The 27,923-nt window shown below is 48.6% G+C and overlaps 1 protein-coding gene across 1 annotated transcript in view; it reads left to right on the top strand.

Moving 5' to 3' along the window:
• Nucleotides 1-27,923, top strand: part of XXYLT1 (xyloside xylosyltransferase 1) — a 193,560-nt gene that overhangs the window by 87,345 nt on the left and 78,292 nt on the right. The window contains exon 3 of the mRNA XM_006156751.2: nt 20,781-20,913. Within this exon, the coding sequence (XP_006156813.1) occupies nt 20,781-20,913 (133 nt within the window). The remainder of the gene's footprint in view (nt 1-20,780; nt 20,914-27,923) is intronic.

The following is a 27,923-nucleotide window of genomic DNA, read 5'->3' as shown; positions in this document are numbered from 1 at the left end:
GAAGCGCCCTCGCAGAGAGAAGGGGCCAGAGCTCGTCCTGAGAGGGCCCAGCCCTGCCCCGTCCTGGAGGAGGAATTCCTGGCTGGTAGTGCCGATGCAGGGGCCCGGAGAGGGATGGTTGTAGGTAGCCCCCGAATACTGGAGCAGGGTCGCCATCTGTGTCAGTTCCAAGGCAGGGGTCGAGAGTCCTTCTCCCTGGTCCTGAGTAGTTGGCCATGTCCCACACCCGGAGTCACACTTTCTCAGGGGCCCTGTACGAATGTGCTCTGTGAGGTAAGGAGTGCTGCTGTGAGAACAGCGACGCTTGTGTCCTCTTACTGTGCTGTTCACGTTGTTAGTTCTAACCCCGACTTCTGCGCGTGCCCGTTGAGTCCTCAGGTAGCATCAGAGCCCCTGGCTGTGTATCAGGTACCGACTAATGCCATCCTCAACTCCCCTTCCATTCTCATCAACATCAATGTGTCTGTAAACAGGAGGATTTGCAGAAACTGAGGGGGGCATCACAGACATGATAAGTCAATCCAGTGTGGCCAGAGGGGCAGAGGGGTGCTGCATAGTGATGGGTCTCAGTATTGTAAAATTCGAGATCAGCAGAACCGATCAGCTTCTTGTCTCATTTCGTGCCAGTCATTTTCAGACAGAGAGAGGGAAAGTGAGAAATCAACTCCCTGGGGGGATGGCCATGCCACAATCCCTTCCTCTCTATTCCCCTCTCAAGATTTTGGGCACACATACCTGGTGTGATTTTCAAGCTGCTGGGTCCGGGACTTGAACTGTGTCAGCCATGTGGGGATCCAGCACCTTAACCACTATGCCACCTGCTGGCCCCTAGGGATGTGTGTTTATCCAGGAGGCTTGAGCTGATGTCTTAATGCCCAGAAAGGAGTTAGAGCTAAGCAGCCCTAAGTATGGGGACCTCATCTTTGCTCCCTGCTGCCCAGCACGAGCTCCAGTCGGCTAGTCCCAGGAAGGCTACGAATGCAGGTGGCACCACACCATTCTGAACCATGACTTGAATTCAGAGCCTCGTCCTCTCTTGTCCAGTCTGGCCCCAGGCTGCAGCCTGAGAGAGACGGGCAATATGCAGGCCCGACCCTGTCAGTCTGAGGATCAGTGACTTCCTTGGCTCCCTACAGAGGGGTGGCCCTGGGTCCTCTGTAACTTGCCCTCAGAGTGCTTTCGTAGCCTTGTCTCTCTCATGCCCTTCATGTGTCCTCCACGCCAACCAAACCAACTGGCTGTCTCTCCCCTGCATCCCTGTCTTTGTTGTCACCATTCTCTGCTTCTGTAGTAACCATTTTCTAGTTGTGGGGCACTGATTCATGTCCGTCATTCATTGTTCGAGGCTGGCTCTGGGCTGAATCGTGCACCCTCCCCCACGCATAGTTGAAGTTCCAGCCCCAGTGTGATGGTGTTTGGGGATGGGGCCTTTGGGGAATAAGTCAGGTGAACGAGGTTGTAGGGCTGGACCCGGTGACCCATAAAAGAGAGAGAGATGGGGCCAGCCAGTGGCACGGTGGGTCAGGGCTCCCACATGGCAAACCACGCCATTTCCCGAAGCCTTCCTCATATTTTCTGCCCTTGGAGAGCAACAGCCATGCACGTCCTTTTCTTTGGGCTCCAACCTCCCGAAAGACAACTGTGGATCCAGTGCGTGGGAGGCGCAGTTCCTGTCTTGGAACTCAGGTTGGGCATCTCCACCTTTGGGAGCACAGGCCAGAGAGCCAGAATGCCTGAGGATGTGCCGTGTGATGTGCCAGGACACCTGGGTGGGGGCTGAGGCAGAGAGGCACCTGGCTTCAAAGGCGGGGTGTCAGCAGCCCAGGAGGTGCCCGCCCGCTCTCTAGCCATGACTTTCCCACCCCTCTCCCCTCTCTCAGCCGTCCTCATACTCTGCTGGGCCCCTCTTCTCTTTTTTACAGGAATATGCAGAATGCATTCCCTCGTTTTCCACTAGTGGCTCCTTTTCCCCTCTTTCCCCTGAGTCTCTGCCGTTTCTGTTTCTCCATTGTCCACGTGTTTAGATGTGGCTTTTGGAAGTGCGTTCCCTGCCCGTCCACTGTCAGCAGCCCTCTCACTGCTGTGTGCCACCCGTCACTCTCTATTTTCTTGACAGCCCTTACTGCTGTCTGAAGTCATCTTGTCTCCTAAGAAGGGGCCCTCGCCTGTCTTCTTTGCTTTATCTGCAGTGGCTAGAACAGTGCCCTGTGCACAGGAGGGGGTGCTAATATTTGCTGAGTGATTGAAAGAATGCAAGAGTGTTATTCACGGACAGGGAGGGTGTCCAGTGCCTTTGAACTCTGCGGTGCTTGCGGGCCCACGTGTGCTGTCAGAGGGTGCCCGCTCAGAGGGCCTGGCACTTACCCTGGGCCTTGTAAGAACTTGGCGCTGTGCTCACACAGTACCCAGCTGTCAGCTTCCTGGGAGAGTGTTTTTCCTCCTGAGCAAACTGCTGCTTCTAGCAACATCTTGTTTCTGTTTTTATTACAGTTCCTCAAGCCTCTCATTAGGGGCAGGAGACTTTGGTGCAGTTCCAGGTCTTTCTTTTGAAAAGGACTCTATCTTTGAATAGAAAATCACCCTCTGCCTGAGCTAGAAGTGCTCCTGACAGACTTTGTTGATATTAAGAGAATTAAAGTTACCAACTGTCATGACTTAGGATATGAATGGAGGTAACAGTATTTAAAAAAAAAACAACAAACAACGAAACCCAAACTGGCTTCCACAGAAAAGGAACATTCCTTTCTCTTTTGGAATGTGTTCAGTGTTTCTGTGACCACACAGTTATGCCTGCTTTTATCATTGAAATCATTTGGGAATACTTTTTTTTAAAAAAAGAATTATTTATTTAATTTTAATTTATCATTATTATCATTATTTTTATTTGCTACAGGGCACATGCACTCACCAGAGAGACAGAGAGAGAGAGAGAGAGAGAGAGAGAGAGGGAAACTGAGAAACCAAGCCACCAGGAGAGAGAGAGAGAGAGACAGAGAGAGAAAACAAGCCACCAGGTCTGAGACTCAAACTGTGATCAGTCATGTGGGAGTCCAGTGCCTTAGCCATCATGCCACCTGCTGGCCCTGGGAATGTGTTTAAGATTGTTCGACTCTTCCATTAGTGGTACTTGTCTTTTTACTTATGCTTTTTAATGCTCAATTATTTTATTAGATTCTTGGCAAAAAATTTAGAACACCAATTTGTGAAGTAAACTCCACTTGTAAGGGCAAATATGATTGCAGGTAGCCCTGGAGCTGAGGAACAGCTTTGATTTTGGTAAAATTTTCAAGTCCAAGCTTTCTGATCAGCGTTGCACTGCTTTGAAATCTCACATTTCTCCTTCTCTGTGTCACAGAGCTCACCTTCCTGGTGCTGGGCTTCCGCAGCTCCTTCTTGCAGTAAGCATTGGTGAGCTGTTTGGGATTTTCACTTTGCTAATAGCAATTTCCGTGGAGGTGGCGATGACCAATTTCTGGTGTGTCCTACACAGTGGAACTCGATCGAACCAGAGGTCCAGTCACAGGTAGCAAGCCACTGCCCAGTTGCTGAAAGAAGACCACCCTCTTGCCCCTGTGGCATCCAGGGAGGGTGTTCAGAATGGTCCCAGGAGTGATGCTGGCTCACAGCTTTCTCACATACTGACTGAAGGGGTTTTTTTGTAGTGTCTCAATAGCTTTTGAGGCACATCTTCAGTAGGGTAATACCTATGTAGTTTGCGAAGTATAGCCACTTAGGTACCACCATTTTTGTCCCCAGCAGCTAGTTTAGTGACAGTAGCAAGAACCTTCTTGTTTGTCTTCAATCCTGAATTTAGTGGCTGAGTATTTCCTCTTGTTCGTGGCCTTCCTGGAGTACATGGCAGACTGGGAGTATCTGCCGATGCCCTGGAATAGGACAGGGTTTCCCCTTCTTGGGCTTTTTAGCCTTGGGGTCACCCTTTTTAACCTTGCCACTGGCATCAGCCTTCTTGGCTTCAGGTTTCTTCTCCTTGGTGTCCTCCTTTGCCCTCTTACACAGTGGGGAAGAGCACTGAGCTCTCTGCGTCTGGTCTCTGTGATTGGATCTTTAATACTAAGGCTCCAGTAAAGTCACAAATGACTGCTGTATGAGTTGTACAGAGGTGGTTTCATCCCTTGATTCTAGACTAGAATATTCAGAAAGCAAGTTTGCCCTGACCTGGTGTGCCTGGACCCAGACTATAAACACAGACTTGTGGGAATCTGCCTGCTTTGATAGAGAAGAGAAAGGGCAGGTCAGGAATCTTTGCTTAATCAGACCGTGTAGGTTTGCCATACAGTCAAGAACCAATAGATACCATCCTGCTAAGAAAAGGTTAAATGTCCTATGTTTTTGTAGGAATGCTTAAGTTTTTCTTTTCTACATGCATTCAGGAAATTAAACCACAAAAAAGTCCAAGTCAGATTTCTTAATCCACCCTAAACAATGAAATTGGAAGTTTGGGTTTATGGTTGGAAAGTGACTGGGTAAAAATAGCACCAACTAACTCAACATACCCGCCTGCTCTGGCTCCCAGACCTCTCGGTGTGTGCATCCCTGGTGACAGACCTCAGTGCTCGGCTGTCCAGAACCTGCCCTCCTGGGGCAGTGTGGAGCTGCCAGGAGAGCTCAAGCCCACCTTTGGCATCTCCTGCCCAGGCACCCTGCACTCTCCATATTCAATTCCTGGAGTTTCCAGTCCAGGCTCACCCTGTGTCCTGTGGAGGCCATGACTCAGAGAGGAGCCCCCTGGCTGCTTTTGGAGCTAGGTTTAGAAGATCTCTGCATCTTGGGGCAGTGGAGCACTTGTCAGCCATCACCGTCTACGCTGAGCTTTACACGGTCAGGAGGGGGATGCTTTGCCTCAGGTTACGTCCCTGGACACAGAAAGTTGACTGAAACTTTTAGTTCACGATCTCACATCTCGCCTGTCTCTGAGGCTGCACTTGGTTGGATTCTGAGGATGCAGATTGGCCTCTGGGGAAAAGGCTTACCCCAGTAGACTTGAGGGTTTCCTGAGCTGCTCGGATACTCAGAGTACTTGCTGTTGACCTTGGACTTCCAAGATGGGCTTGGCCAGAAGAGATGGGAAAACGTAGCCAGATACAGTGAGATAAAAAGCGAGAAAAAGAAACCAGGAGAGTGACCTCAGCTTATTGCTTCCTTTTCCTGTGAAAGATGCAGTTGGAAGCCCAGTAGACCGACCACCTTGTGGTAAAACAGGAAAGAGGTCGAAGCTCCTAGATGGACTTGACTTAGGACCAAGGTTATAAAAATCGGTACCTTTGGTCATCGTGAGAAGGAATCTTAAGGAAAGTCGAGCCTCCAGGGAGTTTATAAATGCTCTCCTATGTCTGTTTCTTGATGATGGTTAGATTAAAAAAAATGATCAAGTTGAAGTTAAGATTTATACTGTTTCCTATATGGAAGTAATTCCTAAATTAAAAAAAAGGAAAAAAACTCATTTCCATAAAAAAAAAAAAAGATAGTTGAGGTTATGGCAGAATGCCATAAATCTGATGATACACACTGCCTAAAGGTAGTTAATTTCTTGAAAAATGTTTTTAATTTGAAAGTAATCCATGTCCATGCTGAAGTGATGAAAAAGAGCTGGCTTGGTGGTGCACAGGAAACATGCTCCTTTAAGGGGTGCTGGGTCCATATGGAAGACCACAGGTTCAGTTCCCCGGTTTGCCTGCACGTGCCAGGCACCCTGCCCATGATCCTGGCTGGCTGGGAGGGCTGGATCAGGATCATGGCATGACACCCCATTGAGGGTGCATATCTCTTTCACTCTTTCTCTGTCTCTTTCTCTGTGCCTGTCAATCTCATGAATGAAGTAAAAAAAAATGAAATGATGAAAAAAATCATTTAATTACACAGTTACCATAGTGATATTTCAACATGTTTTCTTCTAGCATCATATATGTGTATACATGTACATAAATACATATATTACATATTTGACATACTACTAATAATCATAATCACAATATATTAGTTTCAAATGTTATTTATTTCTGTGATTACAAAGTGTGTGTGTGTGTATGTGTGTAGTAGAAAACTTGGAAAAGGATAAGGAGTAATTTTTTAAAATTATTTTATTTAACTTTATTATTTATTCATTTGTTTATTTAAATTTGACCAGAGAGGGACAGAGAGAGAGAGAGAGAGAAAGCAAGCTGCCAGGTCCAGGACTCGAACCACAGTCGGCCATGTGGGAATCCAGCGCCTTTAACCACCATGCCACCTGCCGGCCCCAAGGAGTAATTTAAAACAATCTGGGGACCAAGAGATGGTGTAATGGCTACGTCGCTGGAATTCCATGTAGTTGACCGTGGTTTGACTCTTGGACCAGTGGCTTAAACTCATGCCAGGTGCTGTGTGTGCATGCCCAAGATCCCAAGAGGAGAATGGAGGAGAAGGAATTGCGGTGTGTCCATCCCCTTGGACGGGAGGGGGGGGTAATATCTTGCTTTCTGTCTCTCTGGCGAGCGCACATGCCCTATAGCAAAAACCTCTCCAAAAATAAATAAATAAATAAAACAATCTGTAATTTCACTATGGGGAAGGGTATCTGGTAGCTAGCTCCAGAGAGGACTCCCAAATGAACAGTACCTCCCAGTGTCACACCTAGGGCCTAGCTCTGGGACTTGCTTTGACACGTAGGATTTGGTGGAAGAGAGGCTGCATGACTTCCGAGGCTAGGTCACGAGCAGCCTGCAGGGTCAGCCTGGGTCTTAGGGAACACGTGTTCTTGGCAAACTTCCTCTTGGACCCAGCTGCCATGCCGAATGCAGCCAAAACCCCAGGGAGAGCCCAGCTGTGTTCTTCGCTGACAGCGAGCATTGACTGCTGGCAGTACGAGTCGCCATCTTGCACATCCAGGCTGGAAGAGCAAGTTAGTGACTCCAGCCCCAGGTGCCACGTGACTGCATCCACATGAGAGCGGCCCAGCCAAGCCTCACCAGCCCACAGAGCTGTCAGGAGGATAACTACGTTGTTGTTTTAAGCCGCTTGGTTTGGAGGTGGCTCGTTCCACAGCCAGCGATAACTGGCACAGGGAGTGGCAAATGCAGGGGAGCAGTTGAGGCGGAAGAGCCCTGGTCTAGAGCCAGACGCCTGACTTGCTTTCCCGTGTGTCATGCGCTAGCTGTATGACCTTAGGCAAGGTCCTTGGTTACCACAGAACTTAGTCTTCAGCATTTGTAAAACAGAAAGTGCAGGGAGGGTGCTTGAAAGTATATCGAAGTGTGTGGCACGGAGAAGGTTCTAAGTAAATGTTAGTTCCTGTGTGTGACATTACATGATGACGAAGGACGGTGTGGAAGACGCAGGGCCCTGGTGCCCAGTCAGAAGGCAGGACCAGCCACCTGGCTGCAGGCCCACCCTTCTCCTGTGGTGAGCCTCTCCTGGCAGGTGCCACCAGCTCAGTGCTGGGAGCAGCCCCACCTTGTGCTTTTTGGGTAATCGGTGAGCAGAGCCCCACTCAGGCCCAGGAGAAGATGGCAGAGAATATGTACTGAAAATCCCACTATATCTGCATGTTTGAAAGTTAGGAAGGTTGTCATTCATTTCTGAGCTTCCCCACACTTGGAATAGCTCTTCACACATAGTAGGAGCTTTACGGCTCACCTGGCTGTCATGAGAAGTCAGTGCCATGAGTTTATCTTCCAGGCTTGACAGACACCTGTGCCGTTCCGTATAGAGGCCGAAGGGTGTGAGGAGGGGAAGGCCACCTCTGTTCAGAATCACAGGGTGGTAGAACTGGGCGGGGTCTCAGCATGTTTTCAGAACTCCTTGTCCTTACAGACTGGGAGAGCTGATGCCCAAGGGGAAGTGGCTTGTCCAGGTCCAGCTTGTGAGCCAGGCTCTAACCTAGTGCCCTGTCTACTCACACTAGTCTGAAATCCCTAAGTTCCCATCTCACTCAATAAGGTAGAGGCCATTGCATTACTTGTTATAAAAATTAGGGAAAGGAAAGGTAGTCTGTGCTGTCTTCTAGGAGTGCCTCTGATACGTAGTTACCCCTCACTTGTTTCTTGATTTACTGATGTAAGAATGGCCAGTTAGGGGGCCGGCAGGTGGTGTGGTGGTTAAGGGCGCTGGACTCCCACATGGCCGACCATGGTTTGAGTCCTGGACCTGGAGACTTGCTTTCTCACTTTCCCTCTCTCTCTCTCTCATTCTGGAAATATTAAATAATGATAATAATAAATAAAGTCAAATAAAATAATTCTTAAAAAAAAAAAAAAAAATTTTTAAAAAAAAAAAAAAAAATTTTTAAAAAAAAAAAAAAAAAGAATGGCCAGTAGACCTCAGCCTGGTGCTGATGGAAATTTTCTGACAGGGTCATTGCCTCTTCTGAGTGCTCGGATGATGGGCCCCAAACCCCAGCAATGGAACTTCCTCCCTGTCCAGGTTTCCCACAACAGACAGTACCAGAGTTTTCCAGTTAGGGGAGAAGGCACTTGGCACAGTATACCATGGCTGGAGAATGCCAGAAAGCTCTTTTTTGCAGTAGAATGCCAACTAAGAAATGCAGAAGAAATTAAAGCATTAACAAATCACCTTTTGGCAACCTACATAGTAATGATTTCTTTAGACAGGAGTCATTAACAGATGATAAATAAGCTGGTAAAAATTTGTTGAACAATAATATATTTTTATAATCTAAAAGCAATTCCCCACTAAATGCTATTAAATAAAGAAAAAGATTGGGGACCAGCAGGTGGTGTGGTGGTTAAGGCACTGGATTCCCACATGGCCAACAGGTTTGAGTCCAGACCTGGGGCCTTGAAAATCTTGCTGGGCATGCGTGCATGCATGTGTACATGTTCAAAATCCCTAGAGGAGAATAAGGAGAAAAGATTGTGGCATGGCCATCCCCCTGGCAAGTGATTTCTCACTTTCCCTTTCTCTCTCTCCAGCAAGTGCACATACCCTATGGCAAAAACATAAAAAGAAAAAGGAAGTAATTGGGCCTGTTCTACGGCCTGGCGGTTAAGGGAGCTGTATCCCATATGGCCAATTGTGTGGTTTGAGTCCAGAGCTCAGTGGGTTGAAAAACACGTCAGGTACGTGAGTGTGCCCAGAATCCCGAAAGGAGGGAAAGATGGAGGCGAAAGGATTGCAGTGTGAACATTCCCCATGGATGAGGTCGGGGGTACTTTTTTCTATCCCTCTCTGTCTCGCTCTGGCAAGTGCATACAAAAGAGAGAGTGTGAAAGCAAGTTGCCTTACAGTGGTCGATGTTGCATCACCAGTCATGGGACAAGCTGACACGATGTGGCTTCTGCAGTCTTCCTGAAGAAGATGCGTAACGTGGCCCTAACCGCAGGGAAACGGGCAAACAGAAATTGAAGGAACTTTGATTAAATAATTGACCTGTGCTGCTCAGACTGTGCCCGGTCACGGATGAGAAGACTGAGGCATGATTTCAGCGAAGAAGTGAGACCAGAGATTTTGCTTATGTGTTTGGGTCACTGACAAATTTTGAATGGGCTTGTAGTTTAAATGGTATTGAAGTATTACTGTAATTTTCTGGCTTTGGCATTGTACTATTATTATGAAGGACAGTATTCTTGTTTCTTTTCTTTTCTTTGGAGAGGTTTTTGCTATACGGCACGTGCGCTCACCAGAAAGAGAGAGACAGAGAGACAGAAAGCGAGAAATCACCCCCCCAGGGGGGATGGCCACGCCCCAATCCCTTCTCCTCCTTTCTCCTCTCGGGATCTTGGGCACACACGCACACGCGCCCGGCGTGAGTTTAAGCCACCAGGTCCAGGACTAGAACCATGGTCGACTACATGGGAGCTCAGCGACATAGCCATTACTCTAACTGCTGGTCCTGAGGACAGTATTCTTGTTTCTTAGGAAGGACAGACTGAAGTATTTAGTATTTTGTATTTTTTTTCTTTCAGTTGCAATTATGTCACTGTGGCATTGTATTTTATGTCTTTAATTAAAATTAAAATGAATAAGTTAAGTTTTATTTAATTAAAATAAAAGAAAAAACTAAATTAATTAAACAAAATTAAAATTTAATTAAAATAAGGACATGAATGAATTAGTGCTTTAGTGAGGTTCCTTAGACAGAATCTTTTCAATTATGGAGTCTGTTATTGGAAAAGTTATAAAAGGGGTTTCTTAGTGGTGAAATAAATGGGGGCCCCTATGCCAGAGGAAGGTAGGTCTGCGTTTCAAATGAGAATTGGCACCTGGACTTTCAGCCCAGGGGCCAGTCCTTCGACCCCTCCACCTCCCTGAGTCACTCTCATCAGACTTGCCGTAGGAGGGGCTCCTCTTAACCTCAGCCATCAGGGAGGAAAGCAATGACGCCCTCGCTGTGTCTAGGGGAGGAAGAGAGTGTGAGATGGGGATAGCAACCTGCTTGTGACGATGAAGAGAGATGAAACAGGTAAAGTGCGTAGCTCCACTCCTGATACCTCGGGACTTGGTCATTTCCTAGATGATGGTGGGTAGGGCATCTTTTCTAAAATGTGATATGAAAATTAGTCTAATACATGTTGGCAGGAGCCCTGCTCAGAAGACAGGAAACCTGAAGAGCTGTTTGACTGTTGGTAAGTCAGTTTGCAGACTGTCACAGGGTGATGAGTGTTGCTACTGGAAAGATTAAAGCCATGTTTTTTTGTTTTTGTTTTTTCTTTTGCTACAAAAGGTAAGGGAATAGGTGGTTCTTCACATACATGTTTCAGATTAATATTTCTGGGTTGTCTTTAAAAGTTGCCATGATGGGGGCCAACAGGTGGCATAGTGGTTAAGGAGTTGGACTCCCACATGGTTGACCATGGTTTGAGTTCCAGATCTGGCAGCTTGAAAATCACACCAGGCTTGTGCGCGTGCATGCCTAAAATCTCGAAAGGAAACTGGAGGAGAAGGGAATGTGGTGACTCCTCTGGCTGTCAGTCTTTCTGCTCTTCAGCTCAAGGAGGCTGAGAAGACACAGTGGCCTTACATGTCATGTGAAGGGACCTGTTGGCGACAAGGCTCCTTTTGGAGAAGGATGAGCCTGCAGGCTGAAAGGAACCTTAGGAAAGGGTGGCAGAGTCATTGTTCATATGGGGAAAAACTGCGACCAAAATACAGAAAGTTTTGTATTAGAGCCGTGAAGAGGGCAGCCAACATTCTAAAACATCCATTCTTGCTTAGGCCTTGGAATCTGGGGCCCATGGACGAGCATCTGTGTCCAGTGTACAACTGGACCATTTACAAGAAATGTATTTTCCACATCAGTTGGAGCAGAGGCTGTCCACGTGACAGGTCTGCTGTCAGAGACAAGTCCTTGTGTGAGTGCCCCAACGTGAAGTACCCTGTTCACAGAACTCCCATGGGCTTTCCAAGGAAGCCGTGTTGGTGTTGTCATCCTACTCTGACGGTCTGTCCAGCTCACTGGGATCTGACCATCTCTGGCTTAGTCCGCTTTACTAAGAGCCATGTCTGGATTCCAAGAGACAGAGCGGGACACAGGTGCAGGGACCGAGGCGGGGAGAAAGTTATGAGGCAGGTGATGGGGGACAGGAGTTCTTCAGGGCTGGCAGGCATGGGTCCCACTAGTGGGTCGAGTTGGAACAGGTGAGGGCTGAGCGCAGGTCTGAAAGGTGCGTGTTATTGTCTGTTTTTCTGTTGTTATAATGGTATATTTAACGGTTATCCATTTATACAGAAAAAGTTTCTGATAAAGTACATCCCTCATGATTCAGACTCTCCACAGAATAGGCACAGAAGGTATAAAGGCTATCCATGCCAAACTCGTGGCTAACATACTGAGGGAAAGTTGAGAGCTTTTCCTTGTTAAGTGGGAGCACGATAAGGATGTCTCCTCTCTCCACTCATACTCAGCACAGCGCTGGAAGTCCTGGCCAGCACAATCAGAAAACAGAAAGAACAGGCGGTCAGATTGGAGAGGAAGAAGTTAAACAGCCGCTGCTTTCAGATGGCATGATCATGTACATAGAAAAACCTTGAATCCACCGAAACACTCGTAGATATGATAACCGAATTCATTAATAAGATACAAAGTCACCTACACAAACGAGTAGTGCTTTTGTGTGTTAACAGCAAATGGCCTGAGAGAAATGAAGAGGGCAGTGCTGTTTACAGCACCCACAGACCTCTCCCCATCGTCTTTTCAAGTCAGTGGTATCCAGTCATGGGGGCACCACCCTTACGATATAATATCCTAATTACCTCCCAGAGGCTCCTCTTCTTAGTTGGATTACATTTTCATTTTTTTAAAATTTTTTTGCCATAGTTTGCATGTACTCACCAGAGAGAGAGAGGGAAAGTGAGAAATCACGCCCCAGAGGCGATGGCCATGCTTCAATCTCTTCTCCCATCTTCTCTTGGGATTTTGGACATGCACACACATGCGCTTGTGATTTTCAAGCCACTGGGACTTGAACTGCAGTGGTCCAAGTGGGAGTCCAGCACCTCAGTCACCACACCACCTGCTAACCCCAAATTTTCACCTTCTTAATACCATCACAGCAGCAACCAAACATAAACACGTGGATTTTAGGTGGACACATCCAAACCATAGCCGTGAACAAGCAGGAATCAAGGCAGAAATATATACGAGCAGCACCACTGCAGCAAGGGGACACTGGGAACAAGGACAAGGCACCTGGGCCTGGGTCAGATGACAGGGCCTTCGTCTCTGTTTTACTGTTATTGGTTGTATGACCTTAGCAAAGCCTAATGTCTTCGGGCTTCAGTGTCTTTACAAAGTAGATGGAATTAATACTCACCTTCTGTGCCATTTGTGGCTCTCTATCTGTTCTTTCCTTGTTCATTTATAACTAATTCCCACTTATTCAGAGGCAGCGTTATGCCCATAAAAGAATGCATTTCATGCTTCCCTTGCTCCTAGGTATGGCCAGATGATGAGAGTTTGTCTAGTGAGACCTAAGTAGAAATGTCAAGGACTTCCAGGAAAGATGGAAGAGTCTGTCTCAGTTGGAAGGATCAAGGTGTACTGGGGGTGGGGGTAGGGGTGGAGTCTTTTGTCTCTCCTCTTCTCTGTTGCCTGGAATAGAGCCGAGTTGGCTGGAGCCCCGGTAGCTGTCTTGCAGTATGAGGTACCCTTGACCATGGAAACCAAATCAAAGATAGTAAAGTGGAAGTGCAGCAGGACCTTGGACCTTTATGATTTCACAGAGCAGCCCTGGGTGACTTAGGAGTGTTAAAAAGCCCTTGTCTCTTTAGGTGGTTCTGTTTATGCAGTTGAATCCAATCCACATGGACGTACATAGCTATCCCTGAAGGTCATTCTGAGGGTTAAATGAGCTAAAGCACGGGGAAGAGTTTCATGTGCTTGAACATCATGACAGGTTATGAAAAGATAAGGAATTAGTCCCATGACATTACTTTGGGGCGAGTAAACCAAAGGGACCGACCGGGCTGTGGTGGGCAGGCCCCGACAGGAGCACGTGTCAGGGCTCAGTGTGGGAGAAGGGGCTGCAGGCAGCAGGGTAAAACTGGTTAGTTTTTCTAATTTTACACTGAATCCATAATGTGTGCTCAAATGCCAGTACAGAAAGATTAGATACAAGAGCCCCCACGGCCAAGTGATGGCATGGTTGCCGACCAGCTAACGACGTGGTGGGTAAGGTGCTGGGTCCCACAGGGCTGACTTTATTGTTCAATTTCCAGACCGGGTGGCTTGAAAAATCACCCCGTGTGTGTGTGTGTACCCACAATCCTAACAGGAGAATAGAGGAGAAGGGGTGGTGTGGTGGCCATTCCCAGTGGGGGTGGGGGGGCGGAGGGTGATTTCTCACTTTCCCTCTCTCTGACTATCTGGAAAGCACACATGTCCTATAGCAAACTGGAGGGAGAGAGAGAGAGAGAGAGAGAGACACCCCATAGCTCCACGGAAGAACCCCAGAATGGGAACTTTTTAATGTTGAACTATGACAGTTTGGGCAGACCAGTGGTAGCCTTATGATTCTTTTCAGAACATGCCCGTTATTTGGGCATAAGAAGATTACTTTCTATAGCTTTTACCCCCAGGGGTCTGTGAAAATAACCTATTGGTGAAGAGTCACTATTGCAGACATAGTTAACATGTGGTCCTACCTCAAAGGGGAAGGAGAACTTAAGCTTTTGAAACAAAACAGAAGTATACAGCAGATACCAGAGAGAGAGAAGCCATGGAAGGGTCATAGGGACCACAGACATCTAGGCCACAGAAATGGAACATTTTCTAAATAAAAACTCCATTTCCCCTGCACATTGAATTTCATGAATGAGAATGTGAGCTATAAATTCATATTGGCAAAAGAAGTGAGAGGAAAATTGAGACAGGGTGTTATATATGTTCTTATAAAGTTTTTCAGCTAAGCTCAAAATAAATTCTGTTGTAGCCTAAAGGATATGATTTATACCTGGTCACAAAAGGTACTAAGTGTGGGGTCGGCAGGTGGCATGGTGGTTAGGGTGCTGGACTCCCACATGGCCAACCAGTTTGAATCCTGGACCTGGTGGCTTGCTTTCTCATTTTCTCTCTCTCTTTCTCTTTCTTTTTCTCACTCTCATTCTGTCTCTCTCTGGTCAAATAGAAAGAAAGAAAGAAAGAAAGAAAGAAAGAAAGAAAGAAAGAAAGAAAGAAAGAAAGAAAGAAAGTTAAATAATTTTTAAAAGGATGCTAAGGGTGAGGAAGAAGTCTCATGTTACACTGTTGCTGTAGCAGAAACAGTCATTATCTTTTCGCAGTTGCTTTGTGGGCAAAACAGGAGCCGAGAGTTTGGAACAATGTCATGGCTGAGCTCAAGCCAACACTCAGGTTTCCAGCTTCATTATGAGCTGGTTGGAAGAAAGAATTTGCTGTAGAGCTAATATACAAAACCAACTCTAGTCATTAATTTTAACCCACGGCCCCAAAACCTTTTACCAGAGCTGCTAACAGGTTGCATAAATCACTCTTACGGGCTCTGTTTCCTTTCTCGTCCCCTCCTCCCTCAGAGGCGTCCGGCTGCTAATGTGGAAAACATAGATTAGCCCGGCTGAGAGTCAGGCACTTCCTGCAGGACTGAGCATGGGCTCTGTCCTGGCCATCCAGAGGCCCGGAGGCAGAGTTGCATGGGATGAAGAGAAGCACGGGATGTTAAAGCCCAGCAGGTCTGAGTGTGATTTCCAGCCCTGCCACTTACCAGCTATGTGAACTCGATAAAGATACATAACTTTTTTCTTTTTAAGAATTATTTAATTTAACTTAATGTATTTATTATTCTTCTTCAATTTGACCAGAGAGAGACAGAGAGAGAAGTAGAAGGCAAGCTGCCACATCTAGGACTTGAACCACGGTCGGCCACGTGGGAGTCCAGCGCCTTAATCACCATGCTACCTGCCAGCCCCACAGTACATAATTTCTTGACTGCCTCATTTGTCCAACAGGAATAATAATAGCCTCATAGAGCATCTGGGTGAGTATGAGTGTAATATACTTACGTGTACTAGCTATGGTCATTACAGACTTCCTTTCGACTTATTTTTGTAGCTTTATACCTTTTTCCCAGAAGTTTCTTCATCCATCTCTACTAACTGACAGGGAATTCCAGGAGTCTTCAAGCTCCTTGGTGGTGAGGGTCTGGACGGAGCTGGCAGTGGGAGTGAGGACCACTTTTCTGCCTGTGTAAGTCTCAGTTACTGCCTAGGGATGATCTGGGCTGTCTGCTGTCTTCATCCTTGATGTGGAAGCATTTCTTGCTGTCAGAGGTAATCAGACTTAAAAAGGGACTTCAGAAATGTCTAAGGTTTTTCTCAGAAACTTGTACAGGATGGATCAAGCTATTGAATGAGACACATTTGCGATTGCTCTCAACTCCGATGCTTCCTTGTCTCAAATACGTTGCCAGAATGCACCGAGCCTCAGGTTCCTCATTGGAAAAGGGGAGTTACTAACACCGGCCTCAGCCTCGCAGAAGCGTGGTGGAGTGGTGGAGGTTCATCAGCCCAGGCCGTAGGAGCTCCTGCAGAGGAAGCGCCTGCCCCTGTTGCAGAAGCCCAGGGATCTGTGCCCACGGCCTTGGCATGTTCTACTCTGTTCCTTTGTAGCAGCTTGTCCAAAGTTAGCCAGCTGTCCTGCAGCTGGGCCTCACTGCAGAGGGAATGGAGGGGGCTCTGAGGGTCAGGGAGAAGCCCAGCTGGAAGCAATCCAAGTTTCCTGTTGGCTGTGAGAGCTGCCACAGCCGGTTCCAACTCAGATGCCTTGGGCACCCTGCTGGGTCCATGCATGGCAGAGGCGGGCCTTCCAAGGGAGAAGCCCATCTGGTGTGGCACAGGGGACTGTGCCTATCCTGTGGGACTCAGAACAGCTCCTCGGGGGTCAGGAGCCTCTCACTATTAGAGGAAGTCTCCGCCCCTCTCAGTTGTCCTTTGGCCCCTGCAGGCCAGAGGTGCTGCCGAACTGCAATTAAAAAGCACCCGCGTGTGCTCAGGCAGGTGGCAAATTGCTGCAATATTTCAAAGTGGACAATGAGAACACGAGCTCCCTTTCCAGGCAGCTGCTTCCTGGTCCTTGGCCTCCTGGCGCTGGAGTCACATAGCTTCGTGTTGTCATCATTTCCCCTTCTCCCCAAACCCGCGCCCCGTTAGTGGAAAGCTTGGGCCGAAGTTCTGAGGTGAAGGCCTTCTGATGTGTGATAAATATTTATCTCTGGGAAGCTCTGAAGCTGTTTCAAAACAGAAAGGGAGAGAACGCGGTCGCCTGGCCAACCCGCCCTCTGAGCGGGCCCGTGTGCATCTGAGGATGGTTGGCTCTGTGTTTACCTAAGCCTGTCTTTTCTCTGCATCATTTCCTGGTCTGCTTTGCTGCACATTGTTTTGTGTGTGTTAAGATATGTCTGCCAGGAATTGTTTCCCGGGATAGGAGAAGGGAGGAGAGAGGGAAGGAGGCTTGCTTTTTTTTTTTTTAATTTTCCTTTTGGGATTTTTTTCTCCTTTGGCTGTTTGTTTTTGGCTATCATTAATTACTCACTCTGGGCTGTAATTCCATCCACAGTCAGATGACATGCCTGTGGCTAGTTTAATTGGAAGCTGATGACGAGTTGTTTCTGCAGGGGAATGTTGATCTGGGACTCTCCCAGATGGCACCAAGGCCACGAATGTGGCCCAACAGTGCAGCTATGCAGAGAGGTCGTCCCTCTACCCGACCAGGCCTGGCCAGCGTGCAGGGCCGCACATACACATACCAGCAGCACACGTAGGCTCCCTCCTGCCCGGGGCCATGGCGGTGATGACAGCAACGGGTCTGCGCGGTCTCGAAAAGGCATCTTCAGCTCATACTTTCAATGTTGTCCATTGACCAACTAGTTCTAGCCAAGTGGCCCTATTTATTTTACATGGAGACATGAGAGGGTCACCTTGTGAAGATGGCCCACGTTCCCACCCTACCCACTGGAGTTGGTGTTCAGTGGAGATGCATCTCAGACCACAAAGCCCACCTAGTCCTCGGTGCCTTCCCAACGTCAGCCTGAAAGGGGACGGCAGCATTTCACATCGTGCGAGGGGATCCCCTCTGTGCTGGAGCGATGGCCCTGTTCCTCCCTGGTCAGCTACCCTCATGAGGTGAAGGCCCTCCTGAGAGAAGTGTTAAAAGCCCCTCTGAACAGCGCTTTATGAACAAGGAGTTGAAAATAATATGAGAACACCTCAAAGTCCTGTGACTGACTGCTACACATCACCTTTCCAGGCTCACTCCTGGCCAGTCCCTGAAGGGCAGGGAAAGCGGTTCAAGTCCTGGACCCGGTGGCTTGAACTCACGCTGGGTGTGTGTGTGTGCATGCCCAAGATCTCGAGAGGAGAAGGGATTATGGCATGGCCATCCCCCCTGGGGGGTAATTTCTTGCTTTCTGTCTCTCTGTCTGTCTGGTGAGCACATGTGCCTTATAGCAAAAACCTATCAAAAAAAGAAAGAAAGAAAGAGCTCAAGTTTATGGAGGGATTTCCTGACCAGACTAGGGCCCTGCCAGATGGAGGAGCTGGGTCTCTTCAGTCATCGTCCTGTGTCCCCACTCTGCCCTCCCAGCAGTCCATCCTCAAGGAGCGCTCCTTCTGCAAGAGTGGTGGGACAGGTGTACGGGCAGTGGCCAGTGACAGGACGCTGTCCTTGTCCCACAGGGCTCACCCTTATTGTGCATAAAAGCTGCCCGAGACCCTAGATGCGGGAACTTGGGGGGCAGGAGATGGACCAAAGGAGAGAAATGGCCCGAGGGTGTGTGTGCTGAGGGGCATCCATCCAGGCTTCTTGGTGGCCACCGCTTTCATTCGTGGAATTTGTTCCTGGACGCGGCATCCTTCCCTAGGGTGCCCTCAGGTTCACCCCCCGTGTTCCCCAGGGCCGCCTCTGAGAGCAGTGAGAGCCCCGAGGCTCTGCCTGATGGCCTGTCTCTACCCTCCGGCCCTCAGTGTAGGGCAGCTCTCTGGGAGACCAGCAATGACTTGGCGACCTGGCTCCCAGGTTGCCGACTGTCCCCATCCTCTGTGCTGGGTGCCATTACTGTGGCTTTTAGGTGCGAGAGGAAAGCAGTCGCTGTACCGCTCCCATGTGGGCGAGCGGCATGGAGCCAGTGGCAGCAGGTCCACCTCTGTCCCGGCCGACCCCCTTCCTGTGCCTTCTTCTGGGGCCGGAGGAGCTGGCACCGGAACCTCTCCCTGTCCTCTGGCCTGGCAGCTGGGTTCTCATCTGCTGTACCTTTTTCCCCCTAGAAAAGTCAAGCAGAATGTCAACTCGTGCTTTGTTTCTGCGTCACAAAGGAAAATAGAACAAGGAACAAATGAATCAGTTTTTCTTGAATCATGAGCTATAATTTCTTCGTAAACAAGCTGAGAGAATGGCCATTGAATTCCACCAACATTCCTGAGTGCTCACTGAATGCCAGACACCGCTCGACGGGTGGAGTTCAGGATGCGAAGGATGTGGCCCGGTCCTCAGAGGGCTTCCACACAGGCGGGTGACCTGTCCGGGAGCCACGGGGCTCTGCAGCTGGGCCGGCAAGCCATGGAGGATAAAGAGCAAAGGGGAGAGCTCTGTGTTCTGGAGGGGGCTTCCTCATACCTGCCCACACTTCAGGGCCCAGCTCGGGTCCCCCTCCTCTGTGAAGTTTCCCTTGATTGCCTCAAGCCTTAACAAGCTTCCTGCTCTCCAGACTCTGGATTCCCGTCGTGCTTTGTAGCCTTTAACAGGGGTCCCCAACCTTTTTGGCATCAGGGGCCAGTTTTATGGGAAAGAAGTTTTTCCATGGACTAGGGGTAGTGGTAGGGGATGGCTTTAGGATGATTCAAGTGCATTGCATTTACTGTGCATGTTATTTCTATTATTAGTTCCTTGTAACACATAATGAAATCGTTACATAACTCACCGTAGTGCAGAATTGGTGGGCGTCCGGAGCTCATTTTCTTGCAACTGGAATCCAATTGCATTCAAAGCCAAACTGGCACGACAGGGGTGATGAGTGAACGCTGGGATTTTGACATGTTTCAATGTGCGAGTCTGACGCTGGCGCTGACCTGACAGGAGGCGGAGCTCAGGCACTAGTGCGAGTGATGGGGAGAGGCTGTAAACACAGAGGAACTTTGCTCACTCACCTCCTGCTGTGCAGCCTGTTCCAACTGGTTCCTAACCAGGGGCTTGGGGACCCCTGGCCTATAAGATAGTTCCCATGCATTATTGCACCTTCTCAGCCTCACAGCCTCAGGAGGCTCACAATATTGTCCCCATTTTAACAAATGAAATAATTGATGTTTAGAGAAGTAAAATAACTTCTTGGGGTTCTAGGATTAATCAGCAGCACAACCGGAACTTGAGCTCAGGTGTACTGATGCCCAGGCCAGGCCCTCGCTGTCCAGGTCCTTGCTGTTTGCGTTCTCATTCAGCCCTGAGCGCTCACACTTTGGGACTAGTGTGCTCCCCTCCCCCATCCCATGCCACAGCACTAGCTCCTCCCTCTGTGTTTAGTCACCCACTGTCCCACTTTGAGGGCAGGGTCCCAGTCCGCCCCCTCTTGCAATGACTGACGCTGTGGGAGCTCAGCCAGGCTTGCTTGGGCCAAGGTGAAGGGTAACGGAGCAAACCGAACCTGTTGCCTCCCTCTGGGTCCCGGCTGGACTCTGCCTCCGGCTCCGCTCCCCAGTCCTCAGTCATCTGGAGTGACAGAAGCAAACAGCTCATGTGCAGGTAATTGTGAGAGTGAATAATCAGGGCTCATGTTGTCTTTTTGGTAATGGGTGAGAACCATGGCAGTGTCTGAGGTCTTTCTGCTGTTTCTCTCTGGGTCTGCATCTTGATATGTATCTGGTTTTATAGATGACACTAACAAAGGCCTAAGGCAATAGCAGCTTCTACCCCTTTGTTCTGTGGGTCATTCAGCATCTGTGTTCCAAAGACCTGGGTGCTCTGAGTTATTGTTGCAGTAGGTGTTCGTACGATGTGCCATCCGAGGCAGGTATTGGAGAGTGAAACGTGCGCTGTTAGCACGCACCCAGACAGGAGGCCCAGGTGGCGCATATGGCCACCTCGTTTGAAACAAGATGGATGTCTGCAGTTGGAAGGAGAGCTATGGGACAACCCTTAGTGAAGGCTTCCACTGCGGAGGGGGCTGCTGGTCAATGAAGGGCCTTTGTTTCCAGCAGCGACTTGGCATGATTCAGTGACAACAGTAATGATACGGTGCCCTTTTCTGTACCCTCCACTTCATTTTCTGTCCATGACTGAGCCTCCCTGGATGTGTGTCAATGCCTTACTGTCTTTTTCTTTCCTCCAGAGATCCTGCGCATAATTCAGCTGGACCTAGACCTGAAGTATAAGACCAACATCCGCGAGCTGTTTGAGGAGTTTGACAACTTCCTGCCGGCCGCTGTCATCGGCATAGCCAGGGAGATGCAGCCGGTGTACAGGTATGTTTCAGCGGCAGGAAGGCGGCGCTCGGACCCCTCCCCACCCAGCCCTCATCCTCTGCCTTCTACCACCCACAACAGATGGCGACGTATCAGGGTGTAATCTTTTTGCTTTTCAGATTTGGGCAATGCATTGTCCTTATTGCTTACAGTTAATAGTGTGGGTAGCTGGGGTGCTCTGAAGCTGTGGTTGCTACCTCATTATTTTGGGGGAGCTCATGACATTTTTCTTCAGGAAAACCCAGTTGTAGTTGATTCTGGTTAAGCCCAGAATTTTTTAAAAATATATTTATTTAATTTTATTTTTCATCATTATTATTGTTTTTATTATTATTTTTAATTTGCTACAGAGCATGTATGCTCATCAGAGAGAGGGAGGGAGAGAGAGAGAGAGACATGGAGGGAGTGAAAGTGAGAAAGCAAGCCACTAGGTTTGGGGCTTGAGCTGTGGTCAGCCATGTGGGAGTCTGGCACCTTAACCATCATGCCACCTGCTGATCCCAAGCTCAGAATTTTTAAATCCTGGGTTTTGTCTTACAAAAGAGGCATCAGGATTTGACTTCTGTTTAGTGGTCAGCTGGGCTGTATTAGCCCCTGTATCACCAGTGAGCCTGCTCTTTGTCAGCGAGTGGTTGAGTGGGGATTTTGTAGGCGGGGAAAGGCAGCGTAGCTTTGGAACACAGCCTGGCATTGTCTAGTCCAGGTGAAAGCACATTCTACAAGATGCAATGTTTTGTTGTTAAGTGTATCGTAGAGAAACTCCAGCACCTGAGAGTTGGAACGTTCACTGCAGCAGTGTTTGTAATAGCCCCAAACTGAAACAACTGAAGTGTCCTAGACAGCAGAATTAAGAAAGAAAACGAGTTCGTCCAGTTGAGCACCGTACAGCAACAGAAACGGGCGAACAGTAGCTATATGCAATAATAGGCCAAACTAAACTGCAATCTTTCTTTTAAAGAATTGTGTTTGTTTATTTAATTTATTCATTCTTTTATTTTAATTTGACCAAAGAGAGACACAGAGAGAGAGAGAAGGGAAAATGAGAAAGTAAGCCACCAGGTCTGGGACTCGTACCATGGTTGGCCATGTGGGAGTGTCCGGCACCTTAACCACCACACCATCTGCTGGCCCCCTAAACGGTAATCTTTTTTTTTTTTTAGAGAGGTTTTTGCAATAAGGCGCGTGTGCTTACCAGAAAGACAGAGACAGAGAAACAGAAAGCGAGAAATCACCTCCTAGGGGGGATGGCCATGCCGCAGTCCCTCCTCCTCCATTCTCCTCTCGGGATCTTGGGCATGCATGCACATGCGCCCAGTGTGAGTTTAAGCCCCCGGGTCCGGGACTAGAACTGTGGTCGACTACATGGGAGTTCAGTGACATAGCCTGGCTATGCCGATAACAGTGGCCGGCAGGAAGTTGTCAAACTCCTCTCCTATAATATTGTTATAAGCATTACGCTAACTGCTGGTCCCCGTAAACTATCTTTAGGGGAGCATATCCAGGTGCTACAAATTTTCGGGAAAACCAAGGGGATGATGAATCCCCAAACTAGCATGGTGGAAGGAGGGAGAACCAGTCTGGGGGGGATTGCCTTTGGAGAGCTGTGATGCTTCACCTCCCTACCTGGGTGGTCATGTACATGTTCTCAGCAGATGGCGTAGCAGTTAAGTTGTGGGACTCCTACATGGTTGGCTCTGGTTCGAGCCCGGGACCTGGTGGTTTGAAATTCACACCAGCCACCGTGTGCATGCATGCCCAAGATCCTGTGAGGAGAATGGAGGAGAAGGGATTACAGTGTGACCATCCCCCTTGGAGGGCGATTTTTCCCTTTCCCTTTCACTGTCTCTGTCTCTCATTCTGGCATGCACCCTAAGGCAAAAACCTCTAAAAGAAAGAAGAACTGCAGAAGCAGGCACTTGTTATAAACTAACTAGGGCCATGGCCCCGGGTCCGAGAGCTCTGTGTTGCTGACTTCCTCCAGTGAGTAGAGCAACCCGCTCACTGGAGCCAGAGCTGCCAGGTTTGCTGGAAAAGAGTGGGGGTTTCCTGTCCTGGACTTGCCTGCTCTGTTTTCTCAGTGCCCACATAATGCTGGCTCCCTGCGGATATTCCCAAAGTGAGGCCCAGTCACTAGTGAGCTACCGGGCATAGGTACCTAGTGACTGGAGAGCCTGCATTTCCCCTAAGAGGGAGAGGACAAAGAGACAGCTATTGTGGCTATTTGTGAGTCCCAGATCACATAACAGGAAATTCCTACAAGGCCTCTGAGCTGAGCTGATAACTCCCTTACATAATCCTCTTGCAAATTGCCCCAGAATCACTGGGAGGCCTCTTACTCTGTGATGTGGTGGAGGGGAGAGGCTTTGGGCAGAAGCAGTGTTAAACAGGGAGTCCCAAGTCCTAGGGAGTCCCAGCTCTGCCACCATGTGTGGGGCCTTGGTTTCCCTGCGCCTAAGGGAACAGGTGAGCACCAGGGCCTCCGCCACAGCTCTGGCACCCATGGTCAGGCGCTCCTGAGCCTCGCTGTCTTCCCTCCACGAGAAGCTGCTTGGGTGCTGGTGAGCTCGTGGTGCTCGGGAAGCTGGCGTCCTGGGATACTTAGACTGGGCTCATGGCAAGTGCACTCGGGTGTTCCAGCCCTGGTTTGGAATCCTCTCCTGTGATATTGATATAAGCAGAAACCTGGAAACTGCATCATACTTACTTTATACAGTATTGGCCTGAATTTACGTTTTCTGTGCATCGAGGATTTTATGAACAGCTCGACTTAAATCACTGTAATTGTTTGACTTTCCAGAAGAAGTCTCTGAAAGATTTTAGGTTCGAAATGAAATTGAGTGAGTCTCACCTTCAGAGTCTGTAATCCTCATTACGTATGATGAGAAGGAAGCCATCTCTGCTGATGGTAGAGCCCAAAGAATGCCGTGTACAGAGCTCAGACCCTCGGAGTCCACAGAAATGGCAGCTCCTTCACATGCCTGCCCACCTGCCTTCAACTGAAATGTTTCTAAAGATGTCTAAGGATGAAGTCTGCAGATGACCTCCCTGCTCTGCTGAGCGACCTAGTGGTTCTGGGGAATTGCTCTTTAGTATCTCAGTGCTATCTCAGTCTTGGTCTGAGGCTAAGAGTGGTTTGGTACCGGGCTGTGGCAGACCAGGAATGGAGCATGGCTTTTGGCTTCTTTCAGAAGAAAACCAAAGGCTCTCATGACCTGGAAGATCAAGTGGTAGCTCTTGGCTATTCTGGAGTCTTCCTCTTGCTGGAGATCAGGGGTCAGGGGTAGGGAATGGGGGAGGAGGGTGAAAGAAGAGAGAGAGTGGGGATGGAAGGGAGTGAATAGACGGTGCCCAGGCAAGGGCAGGTAGAGCTGGGCCCTCCTCTTGAGTGGACAGTCTCAGTCCCTATCTCCTTGAACTTGGCTGTCACAGTTTATAGGGATCCGTGCCTCCCTCTGCCCCGACTGCTGGCTGCTCCCCAAGGGTCTTCACAGAACTGGCAGCTGGGCTCGACAGCCAAGTGGTATCTGCCCAGTGAGGAAGTGTGAGGTGGACAGGTTGTTTATTTGAGGGGAATCTGCTAGCATCAGAAGTTTAAAAGCAAAACAGGGCCAGCCAGGTGGTGTGGTGGTTAAAGCAACTAGATTTCACATGGTCATGTGTGGGGTTCAAGTCCTAGACCTGGCAGCTCAGAAAACATGCTGGGTACATTTGTGTGTGCCCAAAATCCTGAGAGGAGAATAGAGAGAGGTTCTGGTATGGCTGTTACTCCACGTGTGTGTGTGTGTGTGTGTGTGTGTGTGTGTGTATGAGAGAGAGAGAGAGGGAGAGAGAGAGAGAGAGAGAGAGAGAGAGATTAAGGGTGATTCTCTGACTTCCTTCTCTCTCTCTGGCAAGTATGATATGCACCCTATGCCAAAAATCTAAAACAACAACAAAGCCACACAAAAGCAAAATTTGACTGGTTAAGTGAGCACATTTTGATCTGGAAATTCACTAAGCATAAAAAGATACCGATCTCCCCAGCTGTGTCATTTCTAGTCACTTGTCACACAGTTTCTGTACTTCAAAAGGGCATTAGATTAAGTCATTTTGTGGCCATTTCCCCTCTATTGTGTGCCATGGACGTTGGCAGCTTAGAGGAGGAAAGAAGTATTTCCCACTGTCTATTTGACATATAGTGTTTTTCACCATCCCACCCCCCCCAACCTCAAACATACGCTGAACTGTCTGTTTCTGGAAAAGGATGCAGGGATCCGCACAGCGGTAGAAGGACTTTCGCTCTCGCTCCCTGTGAGATTCTGCTGAGTCAGACATCCCGTGCCTTCCTCATCTGGAAGTAGGGGGCATAGTTAGTGCATGGTCACCCTGGTAGGATCTGCCCTTCCTTCCTTTGGCCCCTTTCTGCCTCCTCATCAGGAGTTAGCCCTCGGACAGGTCCTCAGTGGCGATGTGTTTAGTTGGGATAAGCAGCCGAAAGGAGAGAAGACAACCTCCTCTGTAAATAGACAGCTGCATTTTGCACATATGTGCAAATTTTGAATCTGCCTCTTTATGAATGTATTTGAAAAGGAAACGAAGTGGTTGGTGTAAGCTATAAAAATTATAGAGATGTGTCCGCAGGTAAAGCAGCTTGACGAAGAAGTAGTCCCAGGGTGTGCTCGGAACTGAATTACCCATCTTACTTTGAAGCCACTTGATTCTCTGACCCTCTGCTTTTTTGTTCTTTTTAAAAAATTAATTATTTTATTTTATGTATTATTATTCCTGTTTCCAATTTTGCTTTAAATCTTTTTTTCTTAAACTTTATTTAATTTGACCAGAGAGGGGCAGAGAGAGAGAGAGAGAGAGATTGAAAAAGCAAGTTTCCAGGGAATCTAACCGTGTTCAGCCATGTGGGAGTCCAGCATGCTTAATCACCACGCCACCTACTGGCCCCCATGTTTCCAATTTGACTAGTAAGAAAGTGAGAAAGCAAGCCAGCAGTCCAGGATTCGAACCATACCACCTGCTGGCCCTGACCCTCTGCTTTTTCATCTCTAAGTGGGGACAGATATGTTGAATGTACAGAATGATTAGAAAACGATAACGAAATAGCACACGTGGATGTTTCTGACGTGAGAGAGACCTTTGTGAAAAGCATTTCCTCACTCCCTTCACCCTCACGGCTGTTTGCGTCCACTTTTCCAGATGAGTTACTCTTCTCGTCCCCTCCTGCTGTACCCCACCCCAGTCATCTAGGGCTGCAGTTAAAATATAGGACACTTGTTTAACTGCACTGTAGGTAAACAAAGATACTTGTTTTGTGTAATACCTATGTCCCAAATATCGCATGGAACATGTATGCTAAACAGTGATTTATGATGTATTCTGAAATTTGAATTTAACAGGGTGTCAGTTTGCTTGCTTGCTTTTTTCTAAATCTGGCAGCTCTACCCAAAAATGTAGAACTTCCCTTTCAGCAGAAGTGAGCGATCTGCCTCGCAGCATCCTTCAGTGCGCAGGAGCAAGGGTATGGACGTGGGGCTCAGGGAAACTGGGACAAGAGCGAGAGGGGCGGTGGGGGCAGGGGCAGGGGGCGGGGCCTGAGGTCAGCACTCCGCAGGATCCAGGAAGTCAGACTGCAGCCTGGATTGTTTGGAGAGGCCCCAGGGCCAGGAGGCCTGGCTGTGACTTGACTGCAGGCCACAGAGCTCTTGCTGACCCTGGACAGGGAGAGAAAGAAACTGAGGAATTGAAGAGCCGGGCCACAGGCCTTGATGGGAGCCACTGGGTCCTGGAGCTGGCCACTGAGAGCCTCTGAATGGGAGCTTTGTTGGGGAGCAGCAAGCTTCCGGTTTCATTCTCTCCCGCTCCCCAGGCCAGCTGTGAGCTGGGGATGAGCCCAGGCCCACCCGAGGAGGAAGCAGCAGGCAAATCCTGTCAGCTGCAGCTGGCAGCCACCAGGCAGGAATGGGCTTTTGTGTTAGGGTCTCAGTAGTGCCCGCTCTTTCACACTTTGGGTCGCGTGGTTCTCCTCACAGTGCTGCGCCAGCCTCGCCTCCTTCTAGAAGCCTCCTTCTAGACGCTTGGGATGAAATGTCCCCCCAGTGTCTCAGCAGGCTGCCCTGTCCTGCCCCAGGACTGGCGCAAACCCCCAGGGCGGTGTGGGGAAGGAAGTGAAGACCAGAGCAGAGGGAGGAAAGGAGGATGTGACTGACTCCCGCCTCAGCCACGCAGTCGCTGTGTGACCGTGGACAATTTTCTTGACCTCGCTGAGCTTTAGTTTCTTTGGCTAAATGGAGTTTATAACATTATCTTTTTCAACTTTATTTATTTATATATTTTAAAAAAATTTGACCTCAGAGAAACAGAATGAGTGAAAGGGAAAGTAAGAACTACAGGCAACCATGTGGGAATCCAGCACCTCTAACCACCACGCCACTTCGCAGCCCCTAGAGTTTATAACATTATTAACACTCCATATGGCAGAGCTGGTAGAAGATTAAATTAGAAAACGTATTTGGCCACCAGTTCGGTCTGGACCGTAGGGCAGTCACTTAATCTTAGTGTCCTTATAGGTAAAACTGGGCGACTGATAACTTAGCCTAACTAGTCTTTTGGCTTTTCTATTTCTTTTTATTTCTTTCTTTATTATTATTATTGTAGAGAGATTTTTGCTATAGGGTGCATATACTTTCCAGAGAGAGAGAGAAAGAAACAGAAAGTGAGCGATCACCTCCTGGGAGGATGGCCACTCCTCAATCCCCTTCTCCTTCATTCTCCTCTCTGGATTTTGGGTGTGTACACACATGTGCCTGGCGTGAGTTTTAAGCCGCCAGGTCTGGGTCTTGAACTGCAGTTGACACGTGGGAGTCCATTGACGACGTAACCATTACACCATCTGTTGGTCCCTGGCTTTTCAATGTCTGAACCTCCTGCCCAGGTTTGAGGAATCCCTGGCCCGATGAGCCTGCCTCTTGCTAGGAAAGACAGAACGGCTTGGGGACCCGCAGGTAGCATAATGGCTACTT

This window comes from Tupaia chinensis, unplaced genomic scaffold, assembly GCF_000334495.1.
Source record: "Tupaia chinensis unplaced genomic scaffold, TupChi_1.0 Scaffold000515_1, whole genome shotgun sequence".
Classification (NCBI taxonomy): domain Eukaryota; kingdom Metazoa; phylum Chordata; class Mammalia; order Scandentia; family Tupaiidae; genus Tupaia; species Tupaia belangeri.
The sequence above is the reverse complement of the archived record's forward strand: the minus strand, read 5'-3'. Positions and strand labels throughout refer to the sequence as shown.